The sequence below is a fragment of the Argiope bruennichi genome, chromosome 3, assembly GCF_947563725.1.
Source record: "Argiope bruennichi chromosome 3, qqArgBrue1.1, whole genome shotgun sequence".
NCBI lineage: Eukaryota > Metazoa > Arthropoda > Arachnida > Araneae > Araneidae > Argiope > Argiope bruennichi.
In genome coordinates this window covers 2,524,020-2,550,941 of record NC_079153.1, presented here as the reverse complement: position 1 = coordinate 2,550,941, position 26,922 = coordinate 2,524,020, and the positions used below count along the sequence as shown (strand labels likewise).

Genomic DNA, 26,922 nt, shown 5'->3' with positions numbered 1-26,922 from the left:
ACCCCCTCTCATTGTAGACGCTAGTCTGCGTAGTCGCAAATCATCTTCACATAAAACAGCCAGCAGCTTATCTATGTGTGTGGAAAAGGTGACATTTCCACGCATACAAATAAGACTTTATAGTATTGGATTTAAAGCATCGACGCATCGATTGAAACAAAATTTTGTAATAATTGGAATATAAATATACCCTACAAATATATCTGATTTGACACGTTAGAAAGTTTTGTATTAGTATCATGTGTGTTAATCTTATTCTTTAAATTTTGTATTTTCAGATGATTTATATGATGAAAACTGTCCATATTGGCCTTACTCCTTTTTGTAAACCTCTTAAGCATTAGTCTGACAAAGATACCGCACCCTTGTCACTCTCTTTTTTTTTTATTGGATCTAATTCAATCGATAGTATCTTTCGCAACTAAAGATTAACACAAATCACATGACCAAGGCGATCGACTTACCTTGATGGGAATGAATTTTAGTTTTTGATGATCATTCTAAAAAGTGGGCATCTTTTAAAATTCGATCCTAAAAATTGTAGAAGTGGCCACAAAATTTAAGGTAATAATGTATATCGCATATCTTAAGAAAAATGAAGAATTTTGTTCGACACATTTTGTGCCTTTTAAAGATATTAAAATAGGGGGAAATCCGATATCGAAGAAAAAGTTCAATACACTTGCTGATATCACCATTGTTTGTAATTATTATGCTTCATGGAGATTCGGACTGCGCTGATGGGTGCTGAAGAATCGACTTCCAAACTGGAGAATTCTGGAGTCAGTTTCATTCAAGCTCTGCTATGTACGCGAGTCTGGGGCCTAACAGGTTAAATTGAGCCTTTTCTGAGATGGCGACTTTTTGTGTTAACACTTTTGAGGCCCGTTCCGAAGTAATCTTCGTTTTACTTTAAAATACATTATTGCTCAACTGCATAAGCCATTCAAGTTTTCAGAATGTTTTGCACACGGAAGTTAGTGTGGCTTGGATCACCTAAATATTTCTGCATCGGACGTCGATAGAGAAATAATTTTATTAATAAAAAAAAATTTCAAAATTGTAAAAAGTATGAAAACATAAGAAGAAAATAAGAATAAGAAGAAATAAGATAAAGAGAGAAAAAAGATAAGATATAAAATAAAGAAGTAAAACTTCAATTTTTACAGTCGCATGTTTATCTTTAAAACAGTGCTATTAACTTTCTGAGAAATACGCTCTAAAAAAAGTATGAAAAGGGTTTCATGAGTCCAATTAAATTTTCAAACTGTTGCACCAATATCTTTAAACACAGTAAACGTTAAAACGATTTTTTTTTAATTCTAATAATGACATCACGCACTGTATATGAACCCTATTCTGACATTTTATCATTTTTCTTTGTCTTTTGTTTCCTCATATATGACGTAAAATCACTAAAAAAATGAAAACTAATTTTTATAACCAACACTTTTCACTGTCCCCTAATTTTTTTTTACTTTACCTTGCTACACTACCAATACACGAGGACTATGGATAATGGCAACTATTTTTTGAGTTCTTCTTCGAATTCAAGATAATATCCACGTCGATGTAAGCATTCCATTTCTAGACACTGTGTTATGGTCCCATTTGTACAACTTTTGGACCAAAAATCATCATTAAATTATTTTAAGGAAACTGAGTATTGTGAATCTTAACTAACAATTATTGACATATTTTGTTTATTATTTTTTTACTCTTACTTATTTTTCTTATTTACTTTAAAACTATGTAAATTCGATTAGTCTATTATTAAAATATTTAATTGCTGACGTCTAAATGTAAACTTAGGGTGGAATGTCGATTATTATGATCCGTGCAGGAAGCAACAGGACGAATGTTTTTAGGAACATTCCTTTTAATAATCGCATTCACACACTAAACAAGCACAAACACAAAGACAAGACAAGACAAGACATTCACGCGCGCAGCTTAACAGTACGGCTTGACATCTCATTCTCATTACAATCGCAATGCATTATGGGATCAGGCATCGCCATCTAGTATGCAAAAGAGAATATAAGAGTATTGTAATTGCTATAAACTCTTTTTCTCTATAATGACGCAGCACTTTTTCTGAAAAATATTTTTTCTAATCACATTTACTTAGTGGTAGCATAAGATGTCTATTTCAGGATCAAAATATTTAACAGAATTGAAATAATGATAAAGATCCAATCTAGATTCCAAAATAGATTCAATTGACAATTTGAAAAAAAAAAAAAAAATTGCTTGATTCTTGTTTCAACGGATCTCAGAGTTGCTCTCTGTAACTTTCCCAACATGGATAGGTTCTCTTCTTTCTCGTATATGAAGTGCACAAAGAGAAAGTATTAATGTAACATAAGGAAGTTTACAAAAAAAAAAAAAAAAAAAGAATGAAGAAGACGGAATAGAATATACTAAAGCCATACACATTAAATCAAGTCACTCATGTTAATGTAAGGGAAATAAAATCAGAGTAATACCAGTAGCGTAATCTTGGGATTTTCTCCTTTTCCCCTTTTAATAATTTTTTTTTGTCTCATTCACATGTTTTCTTTATCTTTATTCTGAGAGAATATTTTAATTTGCTTTGACTTTTTTTTCAGATTCTTGCAAAGACTACATATTCCATTTTTGATACCGTTATTATTATTATTTGAGATTTTATGTAAGTGTTGTTTTATATTCGCATAAATACAGAGAAAAAAATTCCGATAATAATCAAACATCAGATGAAGTCATTTCAAAAGTAGTGATATTCAGGGATGTGCTGTGACATATAAAAGATTAAAAAAGAATAAAGAAATCAAAACCGCATATTCTGATTAAATTAGAATATGATTTGCACTATGAGAGATAAATCGCCAAACCTTGCATTGGCGAACCAACATTTTAGCCCTGGAACATACGAAAGTCAAAGTTCGACTGACGAAATCTGAGATAAAAGAAGGGGGTGGGGGGATCTTTGTAAAATTATTATGTATTTTTGAAAATAAATTTTTTGTTACTCATTACAAAAAAAAAAAAAAAAAATAATTAAACGAATATTAGTTTTATAAATTAATTTTTGTCCAAATACATGAATAATTTTGAAAATTGTTGGATTATTTCGGGACTATTCTACTGGGTTAATAATAAACTTCGAACTGTGCTCTTAAATGAACCTGTCTTTGAGTATAGACGATCGCTCAAATACGGTAGTCTTCCGTTTTATTCTCTTACCTTTTTTCGAGTGTGTCTTGTACATAAATTTATCCATCAAATCGGTTATCTTTAAAATCTCTTTTGATTATAACTACAGTATTCGATATTAATTAATATGCAAATTGGTATGTTACCAAATCTTTTGTATGGTGACTGGATTCTGTTTTGCTTATTCCAAATCAGTTGTAGTTTTTTTTAAAAAATCAGTTTTTACTATGAATTACACTTTGTGCCTGAATCTAGTCGTTTTTTTTTTTTTTTTTTTTTCATTTCATGCTTTGTTTGCTGCCATTCAAAACAGGAGAAAAATAAGTATGTAGGTCATTTACACGAGTTTGAAACTAGTGGATCACGAAGTTGCCTCTGGTTGATGCAGTGATGACTTTTCTTTGTTTATACTCAACGTCTACACACCTACGTATGATGCATTCCTCGCATTCTCCAGGTGGTTCTATTTTACATAGTAAATAAGCTTTCTATTTTAAGTAGCTAATGCGAGAGAAAGTTCAAGGTTGCCCTGCGCAACATTCCTGAACTTGAGGAATTTTTAGTGTCTTGACATAAATGTCATTGTATATTTTTGATTTATTTTGTCGTTTAAATATTTTTACTATTCAAATTTCCTTCATAAAAATATTAATGATGTTCTCTTGTTATTACAATTACTAATTTATTAAAAAATAAGAAGTATATATTGACCAACTATTACAAGGCAGTGACTTGTTTAGACTTTAAGAAGTTTTAAACATACCGTTCATAGTTACTTATATGTTATCACTTATTATTTTTTTAAAAACTGAATTATTGATATTTTTAATAGAAGTTGGATTGATTTTTTTCTTAAAATTTCTTAACAAATTTATATTTGCCTTGTGACGGTTTTTATTGGATTAAAATATTTTTCTGCATTATTTTTTCTTTGATATATTTCTAAAAAGATATTTGTGTGACTTTATCGATACTCCTTTATTATTGTAATTTTTTGAATTACATGCTATATCTACAAACTGAATATAACAATTACAAAAACTCAGTTAAATCATGTCTATTGGTATGGAATCGTTTAAGAATTAGAAAGTAGCTTTTTAATCACTTTTTTTTATTATATAGGTTTATATTGTATTTATCGAATGATTCGCGTTGACATAATATTCATTTTTAAGCGACTGATTTACGATTTTTTCAACTTTTAATATGTTTCTTGGCGGGATATTTTTCTCCAAACATGTGCAAAAATATTAATTAATTTGTTTTTTCATAAGCTAATTGGAAAGCAGTAGGTACTCATTATCGTTTTTTTTCTTATTTATTTGAAAGGATATGAAATGAAACTATTCTTTTTTTTACATATATTCTATAATTCTAATGTTTTTTTGAACAACAAAAGATATTCCTTATTCAAGTGAAAAAAAATTTCTTAGTACAGGATGTTCTCTTGATAAATTATTCCATTCACATTTCAGTCGAGTTAATTGAACTGTGTCCCATACATTATGTAGTGACGGACTTTTTTGCTGTAAAGGTATAAAAAAAAGTAGGCCAAGCTACATAAATCGATGAGAGCACAGAAGCGTGTATTATATTATGTTCTGGAAGTTTCTGTTCTGGAACGGTAGCAATTTTAATTCTTATCAAGAAAAATCGGCAATTAAAAACGTTTCAGTTATGTTACGTTTCATTTTAAATTACTTTTAAAAAGCATGGGAAACTGCTTTTATTCAATTTGCCGATAGTATGCTTACTTTTCAGGAATAATTGTTTAGAAATATTTAAAACGAATATGCGTGGAACAATTTCAAAATAAGGAAGCGGCATTCTTCTTCACAAAAATTGTGAGATTATAATGAGAATAATAAAAAATTAAAATAGATTCATTTTTGCATTTTGGCAATCGCCTTGTTCGCATGGAATATTGGCTTTCCCCGAAATGCATATTTATTAAAAAATTTTCCCTTTATACTTGATAACATTAAAAAATATCAATTTAATGGAAATAGTATTTTAAGCAAATATAATGCATATTTTTAAGCAAACTTTAAAAATGAAAACATTTTATTATTAAATGTGGGAATTAAATATCAATACACAGTTGCATTTAACTGTAAGAAATAAGCGTATAAAACAGTTTCAAAAATCTATGTTTTATGTCATCATATATATTACATGAAAGAACAATGTATTGTTTTCGAAAAATGAAACGATGTGATTTGTAAATGAAACTAATGTTTCGAAAATGCTACTTAAAATAATATTAAAAGTAGCAACAAAGAAATCTAAATATCCTTATTTAACTAATGATAAATTATGCGAAAGGAACAGGCCATTTGCAATAATTTCTGAGTTATTGGCCAAAGTTATTATTATTAAGTCTTGTAATTGCTACAGAATTAAAATGAAACTAAAAAATAGTAATTAAAAAGCAAATCTAAAAACTACGCATCTGCATCTTTATTATTTTACAAAAATATATCAATTTTAAGTGTCTGCGAAAAAAAATTATTTAGCTGAAAAACTTATAATTTCAAATGAAATATCTCTTCGGACAATGAACTTAATCACAAAAAATGAAAGTGACTCTACCACTCTATTCAGATTTTTCCTAATTCCTCAAAGGCATTTGGAAAAATCTGAATGACCGCAACAATTTTGAAGGGAATTTTGGTTGAAACTAAAGGCCTTCACCGGCCACAGTATATGCCACCCGTAGGAAGCATATTCCGTTATTGATAAGAAGTAGCAGACTCTATACCATTTCTGATTCACCAACTAATCACCGTGTCGGAAGTTTCTCATTCCTGTTTTTGAAGTGTTCCCCTCAAGAAGGGGGGAGGGGAGATTTGTAAGTAAATTTGAGCAGAACAAGATATAACAGAAAACATATAAACATAAAAACATATAATTTTAATTATTTTAACTTTTATTCGTAATAACTTCGAAGCATCCTATCTCACAAAAAAACATTTTGTGCGAATGCCCTTACAAATCTTTTTTATGACAATGTAATAATAATTAATATATGATTAATGCATCGTTAGTTCTTAAAAGTTTTTTTTTTCTATCTGTACCCGTACTTTTAATTGATCATTGAAATGGTGATTAGTTTTCTTTTAATCTATGCGTCATACTTGCATATAATTATTGGAATTTTGAACTTGTAAATCAATAGCAAGTACATCACAAATGGTATAATTCGATACAAAAATGAAGTATTCTTAAACTTTTCAAATTTTCTGTGGAATGTTTCAGAACGAAAAATAATAAATGATGTTCTGAATATATATTCGTTACTGTAAACCCAAAAGAGAAGTTGTCATCTAATTGAACAGCAGGGAAACATGGAGGTAAAAATGATGCATCATTATTTGGAATGAAAATATCATTGTTCCTTCTCTTTTTCGGAGTGTCGTATGATACGTTTGTTACGGTATCGTATGTCTTTTTTAAACTAACGGTTTCTGTGAGTTTACATATGGCTGTTTTTATTTTTTAGGTATCCTAAAGTATACTACCAACATCTTTTTTGGTTTAATTGCAGTGTATGAATCGACTTTTTTCCGTGCATGATTAATTTTTTTCTCTCTCGAGAACTCAATTATTCAGCTATCATACTTTATTAGTTATTGTTTATTTGAAGTTTTTGGAATCCTGATGTCGTACATTTTTAATCCACCATTTTCTCTGCGAGGAAGCCACCCTAACTGCTCGTTTCCATGAACTCCGTGCTGAAACGATTATGTGTTTCCTCATAATAAAACATGACCTCACTTGAAAATCGCGACTTCTGGAAAAATCCCGAAGAAACGACAAACGGGGAAGCTGCTATGTACTTGAGTCGTTGTGTCGCTTCTACCAAGCTGCGTTTCCATGGCAGCGACAGTGTCTCGCGGAGAAGAGGCGAATAACATTTACGACGACATCAGTTTTTGCAGCTATTAATTTGTAAGCTTCCGAAATAATGAAAGGAGATACCCGATCCATAAAGGGTGTCAGCGTCGTCCTAACTGTCTGTCTCGTGAATAATAGGAATGTTCCCGTGAAACTTGGGCTCTGGTGTCTGAATAAAACTGGGGCGGCCTAGCTGTTAAACGTTATTTATTTTATGTATAATCATTTGTTTCACTTTCATTGTTTCAAAGGTTTCATATCAGGTCGTAATCTTGTTTTATTAATACATTTATTCACTTGGCATTTAGTCTTTTTTTGAACTTGAAACTCTGTGGAAAGTTGCAGAGCAGATAACGAGTTCAAATCCCTTTTTAAAGCTTATTTTAATGTCTTAATTCAAATGATGAGTGCGATTTATTCATATGAACAATATATGCGTATTCTATTTCAAATATTTCTAGAATGGAATATATGAAAATGTCGTATTGGCTTGGTGTCGTAAGAATTCAGAAACTGTCGAATTTCACTTTCGTCAAGAGTTTAATTGCTTTTAATAATATCTGGCAAATTCTTTGTTGTTCATGACATGAGCATACTAGATAGTATCATACGACAGGTTTTTTTTAACTTCTGAAATTGCGTTTTCAGTTTATGTTGAAACACTTTGATTGCTTAACATTTAAATTAAAAGAAAATTAAACTAGTTTACAAAAATATCTAAGATTTTATTCGTATTTTCTTTTTCCCGAAGTTTCTTTTTTTATATATATAAATGAATGTATGATGTTTGTTACTTGGGATTGATATAAATTTTTACATATGAACCGTTCAACTCTATCACATTTCATCTCTCAGGAAGCTTCGTTATTCCTCTCATTTTATTTCTCTTATGGATTACAACCGTTTATCATGGAAACAATTTTTTAATGACTGGAATGGAACAAAATCTGGGGAATTCGGAGGATATCTTTTCTCTTAGAGCCAATTTAAAGGGGCCGCTTTGTATTGTAACATCGCCTCCTGAGTCCCCATTTCTGACCGTTTTCCTGTCATGCGACTTTCAGTTTATCAAGATGATTGCAGTATTTGGCAGAATTGAAAGTTTCACCTCGATCAAGGACTACACCTTTAATTGTGGGACATTCTAACATCAAGACAGCTTTGTTGTTCTGTGTATTATTTATATCGTCAACACCTCTTTTTGTAAACAAATACAAATCCTAAATTTCGATGATTGAATTTTTACTAACTTTTGATACGATACATTCAGTTTTCATTGAAACGCATACTTTATTTAAAATTTATCTTAAAAGATTACTTTAAAATGTCATAGCAATAGAAATGAATCGCCAGTCTAACAATAAACGAGCTTAAGATTCGAGTCAGCATTATATGGTACTTCTGCAAACCATAAGTCGAATGTAGTACTAGTTTAGTAGTTGCACTGTCCGTGCCTGTCTATTTATCAAGTTCAGAAAGTGTTGAGTATTAATAAAATCTTTTGTTTACCATGAAAGAATTCCTCTTTATCATTATCATAAATACTATGGATCTCGTAGATGAGTAACCCTCTCTCACTTTTTTTTTCTACAACAAAAAATTCAATTATATAAATCTTGGAATTCCTGCAATCCTTTCAAAGGGTTGTATGACAGATGCGTACAACCATTTGCGTACAGCTCATAAAAAAGCCAATAAATCACGCGTAGCTCTTTGAAAAAAGGGGGTAGGGAGTAATTAGTCTAGGTTTGCTAAAACATATGTTATCTGTTGGCAAGAGTATTTGGCGAGAAAATATATTGGTATTTTAACTAAATTTTGATGTTTAAACACAGGGAAAAAACTTTTGTCTCTATGTGTATATGCTGGCTCTGTACACACCTTGCCGTCTGCCTATCAAATTTGTCAAATATATATTTTGGAGGGTAGGAAAGTGATTTTTTGAATTTTTAATTAGAATTTTAATTTATCAAAAAATAAGAGAATTATTTGATAACTTTCTAAAAATTTACAGTAAAAAATAGTTTTTACTTCCAAATCATATAAATTCTCTGCATTATTCATTCAAAATCAAAGTATGCTAAATATAGTTCTCATGAAATGAAAATCAATAAACTTTAAAAAAATCCGAAATAGAAATTCCATTCTAAAAAAAAAAAAAAATACACCTGAACTTAACTATTACCATCACAAACGATTCCCATTGTTTTAAAATAAGTGGATCATTTAAATGTGCATTTCAGCTAATTAATAGCACATAAATCAATAAGAGAATTTAACAGTGATAAATTTACTACTATTTGAAATTAAATCTGTTCAAAGCTTTTGAATTTCTGGAACTCAAATAAATAATTCAAATACACATGAAATAAATAATTTAAGAAGCCTGATATAATAAAAATACATCTTATCTTATATTTAAAAATCTAGTATTCTCTTTTATGTGAAAACTTTATCTTTTCGTACGTAAATATAAACGGAAGATCTTGACTATAAAACATACATGCTATCTAAGATCTGTATGCTTTTAACAGAATAAAATTAAGCAAAGACTGATAAACCAATAAAATTAATGATTTTTTTTTTAAATTTTAAGATAATTTACGTAAGACATAATATTTTTTGTATTAATATTTTTAAATGCACTGAATTGCATATTTTTTTCTTCCAAATATACGTGTGTTAAATTTAGTATCTCTACGTCCAATGGTCGATATTTTAAATAGAATGATAGACGCATATATATACATTCACTTTCATTCTTGGAAGAAAATCTTATTTTGTTAATTAAAACTTTTAGATTAAAGTCTGAATATTCCACACTTTAATTTTTGAATAATTTTAAACGAAAAATTTGGAGATATCTGTGAAATTTAAAATATATGCTTCCGTGTTAAAAGCCAATTTTTTCCACCCCCCCCCCATCCTTTGTGTGTGTGTGTGTATGTTATTAGGTAATTTTTTATTTAAGTTCCTAAAACAGTCCTTATTTTATTTTATGAATTAAAAATAAAACTCAGGATATTTTAATGGAACATTACAAATGGAAATGGAATAATAATACGTAAGAAAGCATTTTTCACAATTTTTAAACTTATCCCGCATTTACTATTTATTTGATTTTTATAATATTGCAGTGTATTGAATACTATGATCTAAGAAATCATTTAATTTTTTTTTTTTTTTTTTTTTTTTTTTTTGTACATAGTAGCATTAAAGAATTAATGCTCTGTGAAATATTCCTTCAAATCCAATACAAACTCACCAAACTTTTAGCTTATATTGAGAAAAAAAAAATTATAACTGTTACATAAGTATTATAATGCAGTTTTTTTTATTTAGCAATATACTAATAGGAAATTATTCATTTTATTTTAATTACAAGATTGCAAATTTCTATAATGGAAATACTATAATGGAATACTGAAGATTTAATCAAAGTTTCATGTATTATGAATAAAAGTAAATTACAGAAATAGAAGTGAATGTTCACTTATATAGTTATGAAGAAATAAAACATCTCTTTAAAAACTTCTTTAATGTTACAGCAAGAGTTTCTTCTGCAATGCAGTAAAAGAAGTCTGACTTTATTTTTTTAAATAAAGAAACTAATGTTCTAAATTCATTTGCTCTTAAAATCTTATATGGATCTCGACTGGACTTCAGAAAACTATGGGCTCATTGTGAGATAACCAGACTTTTTCAATAGCAAAATATCTGAAAATTGTGCATTGTTTTCCCGAAAAAAATCGCTTAAGAACGTCCGAATCAATGGTAAAATCGAAAGATGCCCTTGAAGCCATTTCTATTAAATATAATTAAATTCCCAAGAGATTTGAATCTACTATACAGGAGCTGTTATGTCAACAGTCCAAAAAAATTATTTAAATAATTCTAAACTGGGGGGGGGGGGACAAGATTTTTAAATAGGTAAAGTTGGCAATTGTCAAGGAACCCCTCAGCTCTTGATAATTTTTAATAGTTGTAGAAAGGTAAATAGTTTTATACTTTCATTTAATGACAGTGGGCCGTGCAGTCAAATTTATTCAAGTTATAATCAAAATTATAAATTAATTTTGAGACTTTACTCTAGTAATATTTCTAATTACCATTTACTCGTTATGCTATTTTATAATTCTAAAAAATTTGAAGCTTTACAGTTTAAAGAAATACATTCCCTCCTTTTACAATATTGTTTAGAGTGTTATAGAAAGTTTTCTTTTGTTTTCGATATTTTGCTTAAAATTAATTTTACGTCTTGACAGTGCACTTTTTTTATTTGTACAATATTGAAATGGACTTTTTAGAAAGGGACTTGCGACTTCAGTTTTCAAAATTTACTACTTAAAATTGGCGAATAAAAATTAAATTAAAATCAATAAAAAATTTGGAGGGAAAAAGGGGCTTTGAGATTTGCATTATCTCAGGGCCCCAGGGAGGTTTAAAACGGCCATGAATTCTTTTGAAATTAGAAATAATTACATTGTTTAAAATATGGAAAAAAACGCATAGCTAATAAGTAAACATTTGAATATAGGTGTAGATGTATATTGTTGAAGAGTATTTTACCAGAACTTCATTCAACACGATTTTTAAAGACTTTTTGTACATATAAGAACGATCTTTAATGAAATTAAAGTTTCTGAAGAACATATACTACATATATTAATGTAAAAATCCTTTTTCTTAATTTTGTTTTATATTTAACAGTAGATTTCGATTATAGTTTAATGAATAGTGCAACTAGAAGAAAATTAAATTTGAATTTAGCTAATATTTCCTACAAATTTTCGCAGGTACAAATAATCAGTTAGCAAAATATTAATATACTTCTGATTTAGTAAGCTGCTTATTTTACGCACCTTATACTTAAAATATTTCATACATAAAGTGCAAAGTCGTATAATGAACAAATAAATATCAGAGTACAGATTTTTGAAAAAAATGTAACAACATTTAAATTAAATCTACAATGATAAACAGAAAAGTTTAAATTTGAATGGCGTTCTACTCTGGAAACTGATTTTTTAAAAACCAATACAAATCCCTCCTTACAAATCCTTCCAATTCCACTAACCTCATTTAATTGTACTTTAAATTTAAGAAATAATTTTTAATTGCCTATATTTAAATAACGAACTTATTGAATTAAATAAACGAATTAAGAAGAAATAAATCAAAAATTAATGAAACGCAAACTCTCTCGTTTAATGCAAAACGTTATATTTATGTAAAGTAATGCATTTATATCTGAAATCTAGAAAAAATGATTATTATTTCGAAGTGGGTACACTATTTATATGAGCAGAAATACCTTTCCTCAATGTTTTTATCTTACATTTTTAAATATATACATTGAAAAGCAATCCATCTTTCATAAAAAGCAAGTAGAAATTACTCCTATAGTATTAAAACTCATGAAATTATATTAATGAACGTATCGTTAAGTATTCGAAATTGTGTCAAACATCAGGCTAACTCTCGCCAAATATGACACTTTTAGATAACGTTTAAGATGTTGTAACCTCTTCTAGAACTGAACCTTCTCAGTAACACAACCGCATTGTAAACGAGACAACTGATTGACAGTTTTATGATTCGTACGCAAATGGTTGTACGCATCTGTCCCACTACCCTTTCAAAGTTACTAAATCTGTTATATTTTTGACGTTAATTACCGAAAAAAAATGGTTTCATCAAATATTATTTACAAAAAGATAGCCTAAATATAATTATATTAAAACTTCTGAAAGCAACTGTTTTTTTTTGTGTGTGTATGTGTTTAATGTATTTTCTTGCATATTATCATACAGGATTGAGATTTCTTTTGTAAAACTAAATGTACCAGATAGTATTTATTAGAAATTTCTTTCTTCTCAAAAGAAAATTTCGTCTCCATATTTAGAGGCTTTTTTTGTTATAAAAGTATCATTTTATCTTAATTTTTTTCCAAAACGAAAATTTCTGCACAAACTGAAGAACTCTTAATTTTAGTATGATAGAAAACATCATATAACACTTCAGTCCTCCCCTCCCTCTTTCGAATTGTATTTCTCCTTTTCTCTGAGTTTTCGAATAATTGTGGTAATATTGTGGTGTTAATTTGGAAGTATCATTTAAATTTTGCGATACAAAATAGTGAGGATGTGGAACAGAAAATTCTCTAAACTTGTAAAATGTTTTGCCCATTTCTTTTTAATTTAATTATAGACGTTATTGCAATTAATGTTTATTTCAAAACATATGTACAATCCAAATATAAAAAAAGTGGATTTCATTTGCATTCAAATATGGTAAAGAATTAAGAAAAACAGATACAGAATTGAAAATACTCTAAAATAGTTGTCTTGTGCAAGTTGAAGTAAATATTTCTTACATTTATATTTTTAGAAAAGAATACTTTCATTTATAGAACGTTTTATTTATAAAAGTACTACTAATATCTTTACATGCAGTGAAGTAAATTAAAATTGAATCGAAATATTTTTTATGAAACCAGTTTTTTTAATTGTATGCAATGTATAAAAATATATATATGGAAATAAATATAAATGTATATATTTTTTAAAAAATTTAAAATTTGTTTTTCTGATGGTTAGAATAATTGTTTAAAGAAAACTATTTCTCTATTTTACAGTTTTTGTTTACTTTGCGGCTTGCAATTTCAGTGTTGAAATATATATGGCTTCTGGAATGACCAAAAGTGCCACAAAATGCTTGTAAAACATTTCATTGTTTTTTTGAATTGCTAAACTGAATTAAATTGTTAGAAGTTTGCTATATATATGCAGTGATGAATTTATAACCAAGTAGAGTTTATTCTAAACTGTTTAGATAATTTTTCCTTAAACAGCACTATTTTTTTTTTTTTTTTTTGAGGAAGACATACTTTTTTAAGTTTTAAAAATACTTAATTCGATTATTTCAGCAAAAGGTGGCGTTTTCCCCTTTACAGTTTTTTACAGAGTTTTTTTACAGTTTTAGCGCAATTGTTTGAAATATTAACAATTCAGTTTTTAAAATTTATTTATTTATCACTCTATTTTCAGCAGAATTTTAACAACTTTTATTTAGGCTGTTCCGATGCATTTAGTTCGTCATTTGGACAGATGTTTTGAATATAAGACAGAAATGTGATATGTAGTTTAAAATAATTATTGCTATTAAAGATTGAAAATAATATCCTAAATGAATGAAAGAGGTTGCTGTCGGAAAAGGAATGATGCTTTGACAAAACTGTCCTCGAATAATAATAACACGTTTCGTTTTGGGAATAATAATTTAATTGGAATAATTCATAACACAACTCAGTGCTTTCTTTTCAACAAAGCTCGGTAGTTTGTTGAAGCAAAAGGAGTCTGACCCAACACACTCCTACTGAAATGGCATGGATGTTCCGTGATTGCCTAAGGTGCCGTTCTTGACAACCGACTCATTTCAAAATTGCACTTCCCAAATGACATTCATATGGATTTAAAGTGGAACATTAATCGCAATCGAGAATTTAGCGTAACAAAAAAATTATTTGAAAATATAATATATTTTGAAAAATGGGAAAATTTGTAGGAAATTTTAAGGAAATTTAACCAAAACGGTTAACACTCTACACAAAGTTGTAATGCAGCAATCTTATTTTTCTTTGTACACAAGTTATAGAATATAATGATGAATGAAATGAACCAAAATCTAAGAAACATTTTGAGATGCAAAGAAATTATGGGTAAAAATATACGTATATATACATTTTTACCATAAATTTACAACTTCATTTTTCTAAAAACACCTCTAAATGAAAAAAGTATTTCACCAACAATAAAACTTTTGGTTTATTTCATTGCTCATATCATTTAAAACACGCGCTGAAATTTTTATGTAAATACCTCTATTGGTTTTTGAGAAATCATGTTGACGGTGGATAATTTTTATGAAAATTGAAGTTAAAGAAAAATTTTAGCTATAAAATTGTTTAAAATTCTCCTGGATGATAGGTCAGATCTTCCTTTTCCTAGAAAATACTGTTTTGGAAAGAGGAAAGCCTGAACTACAAGAAATAATAATAAAAAAAGAATTTGCCAATGTTGTCGATAATCAGTGTTTTTAACGTAGTCGGATACCTTAATGAGAATAATTATCCAATCCTTTCTCGGTTCTGATGAATTGTAACGCTATCAATTGTAGTAATAATTTTAATGTTTTATTTTGTCATATATAAACATTTTTTCAATTCAAAATTGTAGCAACAATTTGATGAGATTCGAACGCTTTGACGAGATTTAAGTTTGATTCGTCCATCTTTAATTTATTTTTAGAATATATATTGTCGCAACGCTCATAGACATAAATTCTGTAATTTTAACAATAAAAGGTAATGTTGCAAGATGTTCTTAAAAATATTTAAAATTTATTACAAAGTAAGAAAATTTTGCACAACAATAAAATTGATCTTACTGAAAAGCTTGTGCTTCGAAGTGACTAAAATATAAAATTGTAAGTAATTTTTAATTGTAGTTTCCCGAAAGGTTTTCCTCAGTGATTTTATATTATGAGATTCTGATAGAGATTTCTTTGACACGTGTCGATTTAGGTATATTGAAAAAAAACGTTTCAAAGCATTAAAGATTTTTGTCCCTTCACTCAGTGGGTGAGAAAATGTTGACTTCAGCAGTTTTACAGAGCACGTGCAACATTCATTAAATAAAAAAGATAGAATTGGATCAGGAAATAAGAGACCATTTTAGAATGAATATGGGTTAAATTAAGATAAAAATTAGGAAATTAATTACGATTTAATTTAGTATTAAGATATAGATATATATATATATATATATATATATATATATATATATATATATATATATATATATATATATATATATATATATATATATATATATATATATATATATATATATATATATATATATATAAGAATTAATTAACAAAAGAAGATATCGTTCTACATTCTGATATTTATTTATACCATGATTTTCAGTAGAATCTGATTGGAATGTAACTGTCGTTCTTTTGAGTGTCCTTTATAAGAGTGTGAAGGCTGACGTCATGGTTACCCTTGACATTGGTTTTTTTTTTAGTCCTTGACGGTCCATTTTGTCCTTGAAGGACATTCATTTTCAGTTTTCTTTTTGTCTCTTGTTATGAAGAATAGAACTGACTGTCTGTGAGATCTGCAGTGCATTTATTCCATTATCAGTTGAATTTAGACACGAGTGTCTGCGTATCATTTATTTGTATTTTTAGATTAATGTAGTAAGGCGTAATTATTTGTATGCAATTACTGTTTAGTATTATATGCATTGTTCGTACGCTTCATAAGAAATAGATACATTTATTATTGAAAAAAAAATAAAGATTTTGTATCTGTAAAACATTTAAAGGCTGCTGATTTTTTTTTTCCGAAGTGACTTTTCTTAAATTTTAGCAAAGCAAAAATTAAATTATATTATTTGCATGCAAAATTTACTTGATATCTAACAAAATAAATAATATATATATATATATATATATATATATATATATATATATATATACAGTACACTCCCGATTATCCGCGGAATTGGGTGGCGCGGCCGCCTCGGATAACAAAAATCGCGGATAATCCGAAAAAAGCTAAAAACGGGTATAGCAAAAAAGAAAACAGTCATTCGAACTTTGAAAAATCGTTTTATGTACAATAAAACGTAAAATAAACAGCAGGAAATGTTTAACAAACGCTTAATATTTTAGTATATCACTCAAAACTAACCTAAAATGCATTTTGTTAATGAAAACAGAAAAGTGCTTTGTATTTACGAGAGGCGTCAAGCATACGCAGAATAATTAATACATATGTACTGTTTTAATACTGTAATGTATTATGTAATTACAAAAGCATAACTGTAAAACTGCACCTTTTTGAAAAAATCAGTAAAAAAATAAAAACTTTGTGCGGCAGGCGCGGATGATCGGGAGTCTACTGTATATATATATATATATATATATATATATATATATATATATATATATATATATATATATATATATATATATATTATATTGAAAATCTCAAAAACTGATTTTTTTCCGCTCAAATGACTAAAATGTTAACTCAGAGAAAACTTTTTGTTTTTATATCTGAAATATTTTTTAGATATGCACTTTCTAAATTTTTGGAAGCATTCTGTTCAGCCAACTTTTGTGTGAATATTTTTAATCTAGTATGCATTAAGTTATTATTTTATCTAAGCATAAAATTGGGAAAGTTGATGTTTAAAACTACCATACTTTATTTTGTGGATCATTTTTTGAGGTTCACAATTTTTGCTTTGTAATTTTTACGAAACTGAAACATATAATCCTCGCATTGAATTATTTTCCTGCTAAATTTTATTTCAATATATTATTAAAATGCTATACTATTCATAAAGTATTTTCGAATAATATTGTTAGTTGTTATTTTTTAAAATTTCAACATTTTTCACATATTTAATGAATCTAGTTTCTGTTCTTTCTTTATTTTTGAAAATAAATACAGTTACATTCATTTTTTATTTATTTCCTTTTTCTGCTTAAACGGAATGATTCAAGATTCAATGTACAAATTATAAGGGAAGAAGGTAAAAAGACAAAATCATGGTGGGAAGCATGGTCGGAATGGCCAACCAGAGAAGCTATATATTCAACAACTTATAGCTGAATTTCCGAATTTATAATTTAACGTTTTAATCTATATCTATACTGATAGAAAAGTTTGTGTGCGTGCGTTGGTGTTCTACAAGTTTGGTCGTTTGACTTGCAGCTACCAAATTGGCATTGGATAATGGGAATTTGCATCTCAGAACGTTTTTTTTTTTTTTTTTTTTTTTTTTTTTTGAAATTTTAATCTGAATTTTTATTAATTAAACATTCTGCTGAATTCTGGCTCATTCTCGCGATAACTTCTGAAAATATTATCGTAAAAAAAGTAAATTTTACACAGTTACAAATTTAAAAAAAAAATCATCTCTTTCTTTTTATCACTATCTTGATCTCTATTATCTCTTAATAAGAATTTTCTTTATTTTGAATTTTGAAATTTTTTTAAAAAAAATATTTATTTTTGACTGATTTTTAACATTGTTTTCCTAAATTTCACTATGTTTTCATCAACTCGATTTTTCCCCCATTGTCGAAGTTTCTATTCAATATTTGTGTAGCTAGTGAAATGCATAAAAAAAATGAAGTTACAATATCGCGAAATTTAGAAGATACATGAACCGAATATTTAAGTTTTCATTAGCGCATGTCATGATGCCAAAGAATTGATCATCATGAGAAAGGTTCATGTACTATTGAAACAGAGCATACGTAAGAGACAGTTAAAATGACACGTCTATCTTATAATTTAGCGCAGTCATGGACTTCAAGTTGTATCTATAAGATTTAAAGAAAAAAAAAAAATTATAACCACTATTCCCAATGAACCAGCTGGTTGCCAAAAAGAGAATAGTTTTGAAATCCACTCTATTACAACTAAAACAATAAGTTCTGAAAATCTGAATGTTACTATCATATAAAAACGAGCGAGTTTTGACCCTTCATCGACTGTCTCAAAGAAGATCAGTGCTCAGAATTTCCTCTAGGCTGATTGGCCTAATATTATGAAACTATTAATTATTCTGAAATTATAATATTTATAATTTCATAATTCGGTCAGATTTGATAGCAAAAAGTAGAAATGGTTTTTATTTTTATTTATGTATTTTTTTAAAAATTGGAGTATTAAAAATATTTCGCAGAATATGATTGCTTAGAACCAAAAGACTGCATAAAATTTAAATTTTATGACTTGTTGTTTTATATTTATTGACTGAAACAAAATAAAATATTATTATTTATATCATTTAAATCCCTTTGAAAGTAAAACTAAAAACTGAGTTTTATGATGAATCTGAGAATTTTTATTGAATAATTCTGCATAATATTGCATACTCTATAAACATTTTTTTGTAATGTACATAAGATTTCGATGGCAAAGTATTCTATATATATATATATATATATGTTTCCTTGACTGTTGATGGTATGTTCTGGCCTTTTCGTTTTTTCCTTTAGTGCTATTTTTTGTTTTTATTGTTATTTTTGTTATTGTATTTTTACTTTGTAGTGGTTATTTTCTTCTAATTTGTTGTTTTGTATTTTTCCTTTCTATTAAAATGGTATATCTGTTGGGCATAATTTCAGGGGATTTTCGGGTCACGAGGAAGCATTATTAGACAAATGTGTGCATCTTCTTCCAGAAAAAATCCCTTTCTTTGAATCCCTGCCTGAGGGTGACCCTTGAAAAAGTCTTCAGGCCTAATTCTTTTTTATATTTTTTATAATTTTTTTGGTTTAATTTTTATTTGATATTTTGATTTTCCTATTAACTTGATTCTAATACTTTTGTATATATATATATATATATATTTGTGCTCATATTTTAAAAAAAAGGGCGTGGTTTCAGAAAAAAATATTTTTGTATTATTTACTCTTTAATCATTTCCACTTTTATTTCAAAGTTCAAATTTTTCGAGAGCTCACAGAAAATTACAGAAATGTATAGTATAATGAAGAAAAGGGCTTTAGGCATTTACAATAATATAAATTACATGAGTATCAAAATTTAAAGCTTAAAACTATTTTGCTGAAGAAGCTGTTAAGAGACCAAGTTGCATAAAATATTTAACTAAAAATTTTAACGAGCATTAATCTCATCAAAACAACTGGTCGCCAGAGGTGGCCTAAAGATTATAACGGTACTCATGATGGTTGATACGCATTTTAACATATTTCATGGACTGTTTTAAAGTGTGGATAGAACTAGCAATGTCATATTTTTAACTCTTGGGTTAAAAATATGGCATTGAATATTTATAAAACAATAGCCTAGAGGATGCGACGACAACAACCCTCCCCACAGTTTTGTGACTTTTTTTATTGATGAGTATAATTGTTATTTGTACTTATGGCCGGGATAGATATTTGACTGTTATGCACTGTTTGTGAATGTGTTAAAACATTTTTGTAACTAAGTATTCTGATATTTTTTAATACATTGAAGAAAATCGAGTCTTTATTCAGAAAAAGTGCTACAGTCCATTAGTGAATTTGCTAAAAAAATTATTTTAGGTTCAGTTTTTGAAAACTAATCCGGTAAAATTTAATTCGTTTTGGTCTTTGCGTTTTTGAGATCTCGTGTTTGACTTATGGTATCAGATTTTTTTTTTTTTTTTTTGTATCTCTAGGCTAATGTATTTTTAAACATGGAACAACTATCTGAATGATTAATAGTTTCAGTTTGCATTCAGTTCTTCGTTTAAGAGGAAATAACTAAAAGAAGAGATAAGTTGCAGTGAAGGAAGCTTGGAATTCACGAATTTTCTGAGCTTGCGTATTCGAAATACTGAAGATTGGTCCTTTGCTATAAAATGTTACATACATCAATATTGACGAGATCAAGAAGAAATTTCAAAGTTATTTTTATAATTTAATTTTAACTATAAATTAACGGACCTACCCACTAGGGATGACGAATATTTTCAGAGCGGTTATTACGTAACCAATATCAAAAAGTCACAAACACAAGTGATCAATACTTTTCAAAGAGGGGTGTGATTCAAATCCTTGATACGATCTTACTGATGATATTTCGATTACAGATTTTGGATCACGATAGAAAATAACAATCGATACGATATCACTGAAATTTGCCGGAGCGGTGACTTTACTGGAAAGTAAGAATCGATACGATCTGCCCAATGGAAGCTCTCGAAAGAAATCTGTGATTGGATTGAAAAGTGAACGGACCGGTTATTGGAATTATCGGTTCGTATCATTAAATTGCATATCACTGAAATTTATCGGAGCGGTGATTTCACCGGAAAGTGCGAGGCTTCACTGGGAAGTGCGAAGTCACTGCTCCACTTTACGGGAGTGACCAATATTCGTATTTGATGATGCGCTATTCCATACAGATCATTTTTAATTGCTCGTGACATGATTAATTTTGATTACATGTACTCTGTTTACTGCTGGCGCCATCTATTGGTAGAATATAGGACTAAAGTAAACATTTTAAAGAAATGACATATATTTTTAACTCATCTTTTCCAGAAAATGGTTCACTCTAATAAATAAATAGTTTTGAGAAAAAAAAAATTAAGAAGTAAGCTGAAACAGATAAATTAATTCAATCACACGTTAATTAAATTAGTAAATTAAGTATTAATTACAATGAATAAATTTTATATTTAATATTAAGTAATAATTTTTAATTAATAATATGATTGAAATAACAGATGTTTGGAATGCATATTTAAAAATAACAATAGCAATATTATTTGTTATTCAAAAAATCGTGGATTATGCATCTGTACTACCCACCCCCTTCTCATTAACATCAGTTACTTATCAGTTGACTTACCTGATAAGAATTACTTCTACTTCGACCAATCTGGTTTGTTTATTTTCAACCGTCGTGTTTTTGGAGTGCGCTACAATTTTTCTACGTTATTAGTATTTGCACTAATAATCGCATTCCACAATAATTTCGATTAGGTGAGAATTAAAAACGATCTTTCGTCTTTAATAACAGAATTATTGTTTAAAACTTTTTACGTCTTTTTTATTGTATCTTTACCATTGAAGGACTTAATCAATTTATTATTTCAAGTTAATACTCCTTTATTCATTTTCTCTGCTATCTTATGTAGAAATCCATATCTTGCTCCTGATGAAATAGTACAATATACATTAATTTTTAATATTATAGCTAGCTATTTTTGCTTACGGAAGCTAATTATTTTCTTATATAAGTTATGCATATAATTTTGTGATAGTACAAAATTGACGAATATTTATGCGATAATCTGAATAAAATTCTCTATTTCTTTTAAAATAAATAAACTTTGATGCAGTTGTAATGAGGATCCATTTAGTAATTTTTTGCGTCCATCGTAGAAATTATAATTTTTAAAAAATGGTGTATGTGCTTGTTTATCTAATAATAATTAAAATATTTCTGTTTGGGTAATAAAAATATAGAACTTATGAAGTGTTTTCAAAAAATGTAATTATGGGTATTTAACTTGTCTAATTATTGTGAAATTGATAAACTCTGTTTATGAAAATTTTATATTATTTTTTTAAAAAAAAAACTCCTTTAATAATTGGTTTGGGAAAATTGAATTAAAATTTTTTTTTCCTGAACTGAACATTTTATTGAATAGTAAGCTTTATTTAATGGCTTATTATTCATTCTGCAAATAAGTTTTAGATAAATAAATTGATAATTGTTACTAGGAATCTTTATTTTTTTATTTTTTTTTGTACTGATAACAGAAATATTGAATAAAATTCTGTATTTTTAAAAATAGTTTTATCTATTATTTTTCATTACTAGTAATGAAAATTATTTTATCCTATTAAATTTATGAATATTCTTAAAATGTTAAGAATTTTAAAATGATGCTAAATTTTAATTCAAGATCATTTTCTTTTTTACTTGTTAATTAAAAATTTTATTAATATATTTAAATGCTCATATCTTTTTCTGATTTTTCTTATATATTGAAATTAACTGGATACTTTCTCTTCCTAGGATTAACTATCACAAAATCATGTTCACAGCCTTATCCTCTCCCAGTTTACGAAATCTTGCTGCATATAATGGGAAGATGCCATTGAGTACAAATTGTATATTATCACCTTACTCTGAAATCACAAAGCGTCTACTTATTGATTCATCTGTCACTTGCCATTTCCAAAACTATGCACATAGTAAGCAAGCATTTTATTATTGTTCTTGTTCTAAAATTTATTGAATATTGCTTCCCATTCTCTAAATTGCATTTAAAAATGATATTTGGCATATTTGCTTAAAATTTATAATAATTATTTTTTTTTATTGATTGATTTGTTGGATGATTAGGCATTGAATATTTTTTCTTGAAAGTTTTAATGTATGTATTTACTTTAGTTAATTCCTTAATTTGTTTCATGTTATATAAAATATTGAAAGAAATCTGTTACCAGTCATTTGCTTTTCTTCTTTGGCTGTTTTGTTGATGAATCAGCTTAAGTGAGTTTAATATGTCTTTTCACTTTTAGATGATAGATTTTAAAATATTAAAAAAAAAATGTTTTATTGGGATTTTGCTTGTTTCAAGGACTGTATGATAATTTAATATTGCCAAATGGAAATCACTGTCATGTGAAATTATATGGTATTTATAATATAATTATGCATGATATATATATATATATATATATATGCATATTATTTCTTAAAAATCTTAATACTATGATTTTTGTTTTTACTAAAGACAGACTATAAAGTGTTGATAGTTTAAAGCTTATATGATATGATATGATTGTGTATAGCTTAACTCTTGTTTAAAAATAGATTTGAAACTTTTTTTGTCTTTATGCTGAATCATGATTCTGTTTAACCCCTAGTTTTGTTTGCCTTGCAAAAATTATATATCTTGTTACTAGAGCAAAGGTTGATTACATATTTTCAGCTGAATAGTGTCTGAGGAAATATAGTCTTTTTCTATTTTGTTACTTCTTGGATTATTAGCATATTCACACTTTCTCTGTTTTAAATTATGTTTATTACTAAACTATACTTATGCTGGCTAGTATCATATGTTCCATTTTTCTTTTTTTATCCAGGTTTGCTTGTTTTTTGTATTTATATTCTTTATATATACAATTTAATCTCATATAATTATTAAGAAAAGGTACTATTATTATGAGAATTTGATATTTTGTAGATTTAAATATTAAAGGAGGAATTTTTTATTATGCACATAAAATAAATACTTGTAACGAACATTCTCCCTCATTGTTCATTTATTAAATTTTTTTTAAGTAATAAAATTTTTGCTGAAAGAACCAAATATTTTCAGATTTATCTTCAAAAAATGGCTGATTGTGTGAATTAAATTCTTTTGTATGTTTTCTTTTCAGTTTTTTTAAAACTTACTATTATTAATTTTAGAAATGGTTTTTATTTATTTTAAATGTTCTGATCATTTTAAAGAAATTTATTTGAAAAGTTACTCAAAGAAATGCATTCTTGTTGATTAAATTTTTTTAAAAAAATTTATTTCAATTCAAAAAATAATATTTTTGCTTACTTTTTAAATAATGAAATTTGGGGGGGGGGGATTTTAAACGTATAAGTAAGCATAAATTGTCACGATTTTTCATTTATGGGTAAAAATACTTGTTGAGTAAAAAAATAATATTGTAAAAGAAAGATTCTAAATTTCATTCAATTTTTATAATGAATTTGTATTATTACGGATACAAAGGATGTTTTCTTCATATAAAATTAATATTTGGAATACTATACATTTACTTTTTTTACATAGTATCTGATTCCTGATGAAATACAAATTATCATAATTAAATGGTGCATATATCTGAAATTGTGAATTCTTTTTCTCAAACAATTATTCATTGTTTTTCATAACAGTATCAATTTATTAAAATCAGAACTTATTAAAAGAATTAATTGCATATAGTGCGTATCATATTAATGTTATTTGAATCATTAATTTATTAATGGCTAACATTGTCATTGCCGATTTTACTAAATATTTTCAAAATATCATTCCAACTATTTTCCATTTTGTTTTTTGATCCCTTGTTTTATTAATTTTGTAAAATCCTTTTTTTTTTTAAATTTATTTTTCTTTATTTTCATTCTCTCAGAACCACTTTCTTGTTTTTTGTATGAAACTGTGCACGAGTTCTTATTGAAATTTATTTTGTGTCACTTGACTCCCCCCTTTTCAAATATTAGTAGATCTATGTTTTATAATCATATCGATTTGCAGTGAAACTATTTATGCTATAGATATGTACTGAAAATATAAGATGCTCTTTTTTTAAATGAAGATTTCGTTTAAAAAATTTGGTGGCAATCTTGCAAAAGTCTATTTTATTCATGTTTGGGCTTTTGGATAATTGGACTTTTTCATCAATATAAAACTTTTTTTGAAATATTTGCCCTGTATCATATTACATTCTATATTTTAAATTCTGATCTACTTGGAATCAGAATAATATTTTGTTGTTTGATTTATGTTGTAAATGTGTGATTCTTTTTCAGAATCTAGTTTTTCTGAAGAAGCATGGCAGAAAACAAGAGCTAATCCATTTTTACGATATATCCGTACGTTAAAATGGACTCCTATACCATTAGGACTTGGATTTGCTTTATTAGCTTATCAGCAATTCCGACATGTTAAAAAAAGAGAAGCTGCAAAATTGGCATCTACAACAAATCCATCAGAGTTGTTAGCTACAGATTTTTATGTAAGTATTTTATTATATTAAATTACTAGAAAGTTCTTATAATTTCTGAAAAATTTGTGTTATAACTTATTAAGTCATTTTTTTCAATCATGCAATTTTTGTCTTCCAAAGAAATTATGTTCTATTTTTTTAATCTTTATTGAACATTTTAATGATTTGTTATAAATTCATTTTGTGAAATATATAATTTAATAATAATAATTTGGGTACTTTGCAAGTTTTGATGTTGAAGTGTGATATTTTGGCTTAAGTAAATTTCATTTAAATTGATTTGAACTTTATGCAATTCTTTGAAAAATACATTAATTTTGTGTATTTATCGTGTTTTTATTATTATCAGTGTCTAGTATTGATATTTTCAAACAAATAACACTAACAATTTAGAAACAATTTTAACACTTATATATTATGTCTATTAGTTTCAAATACAACTTTTAAGACCTTTTTCTTCATTCCAAAATATTATAAAATCAACATTGTAAAACTTTGGATGGATTGGAATTTATTTAGTTTGGTATGATGAAAAAGAATTTACTTTTGCTGCTTATAATTCTAAGCTGTATACCTTTTATGCATGGTTTTTTTTTTGTCATTTTTATTATTTAAAAAATGTGTGTCTTTCATTAAATACGTGTCTTGATCACAAAGGCCTATCGGTATATGTTAATTATATTGAGTTATTGATACCTCTTAAAATAGATGAAATTGAAAGTAATTAGTTCGTAATATTTTCTAAAAATGAAACATTAAAAAATATTTATTTGGAGAGTTATATAATAATATTCTATAGTTTTAATAAAAAGAAGTATGAGATTTCTATTCACTTGTGAAATATTTTTATGAATTTTAAGGCTAATTTATTTTTTCAGGTTAATATGTATACAATGTTGCCATTACGAGCTTCATCTAGAATGTGGGGGTGGATTTTTCAATTGGAACTTCCACAACCTATTCGCACACCTCTTCTTAATATGTTCATTTCAAAATACAATTGCAACCTGAAAGAAGCTATTGTAGAAGATATCAATCAATATAAAAGTCTAGGAGAATTTTTTGGCAGAAATTTAAAGAAGGAAGTTAGGCCTATTTATCCTGGCAGATGTCTGGTAATTATAAGCATTCTATAATTATGTATTTATTTCCACATTCATTTTAGTAAAATATTAAAGAGTATAAACATTTTGATCTAAATAATTCAGCATAAATCAAACTTGTTTGATTTTTTTTAAAGAAAAGAAGGAAGTTTTAGTATCCATGCAATTATTGATATTTAAAAGTAAATTTATTTGTAACTGCAATCAATAAAAAAGTTATTTATTTTAAATGAAATATTTTGATGTTCATTCAGTTTTATTTCCAATGCTTTAATCAATTTTGTTAAAATAATAATTTGATTTGTAATTTGAAATTAGATTAAAAAATGAAATTAGACAGAATTGACATGAAATTTGCCTAGCTTCAATAAAATTATTTTTTCTCCAT

The 26,922-nt window shown here is 27.2% G+C and overlaps 1 protein-coding gene across 2 annotated transcripts in view; it reads left to right on the top strand.

The window, feature by feature from the left end:
- Nucleotides 1-26,922, top strand: part of LOC129962603 (phosphatidylserine decarboxylase proenzyme, mitochondrial-like) — a 64,034-nt gene that overhangs the window by 22,382 nt on the left and 14,730 nt on the right. The window contains exons 1-4 of one of the 2 annotated variants that reach the window (XM_056076423.1): nt 21,565-21,669; nt 22,712-22,890; nt 25,235-25,440; nt 26,310-26,546. In XM_056076423.1, the coding sequence (XP_055932398.1) occupies nt 22,731-22,890; nt 25,235-25,440; nt 26,310-26,546 (603 nt within the window). In that variant the 5' untranslated portion in view covers nt 21,565-21,669; nt 22,712-22,730. Of the gene's footprint in view, nt 1-21,564; nt 21,670-22,711; nt 22,891-25,234; nt 25,441-26,309; nt 26,547-26,922 lie in introns of those variants that run through there. The other variant, XM_056076422.1, reaches the window with a different exon arrangement.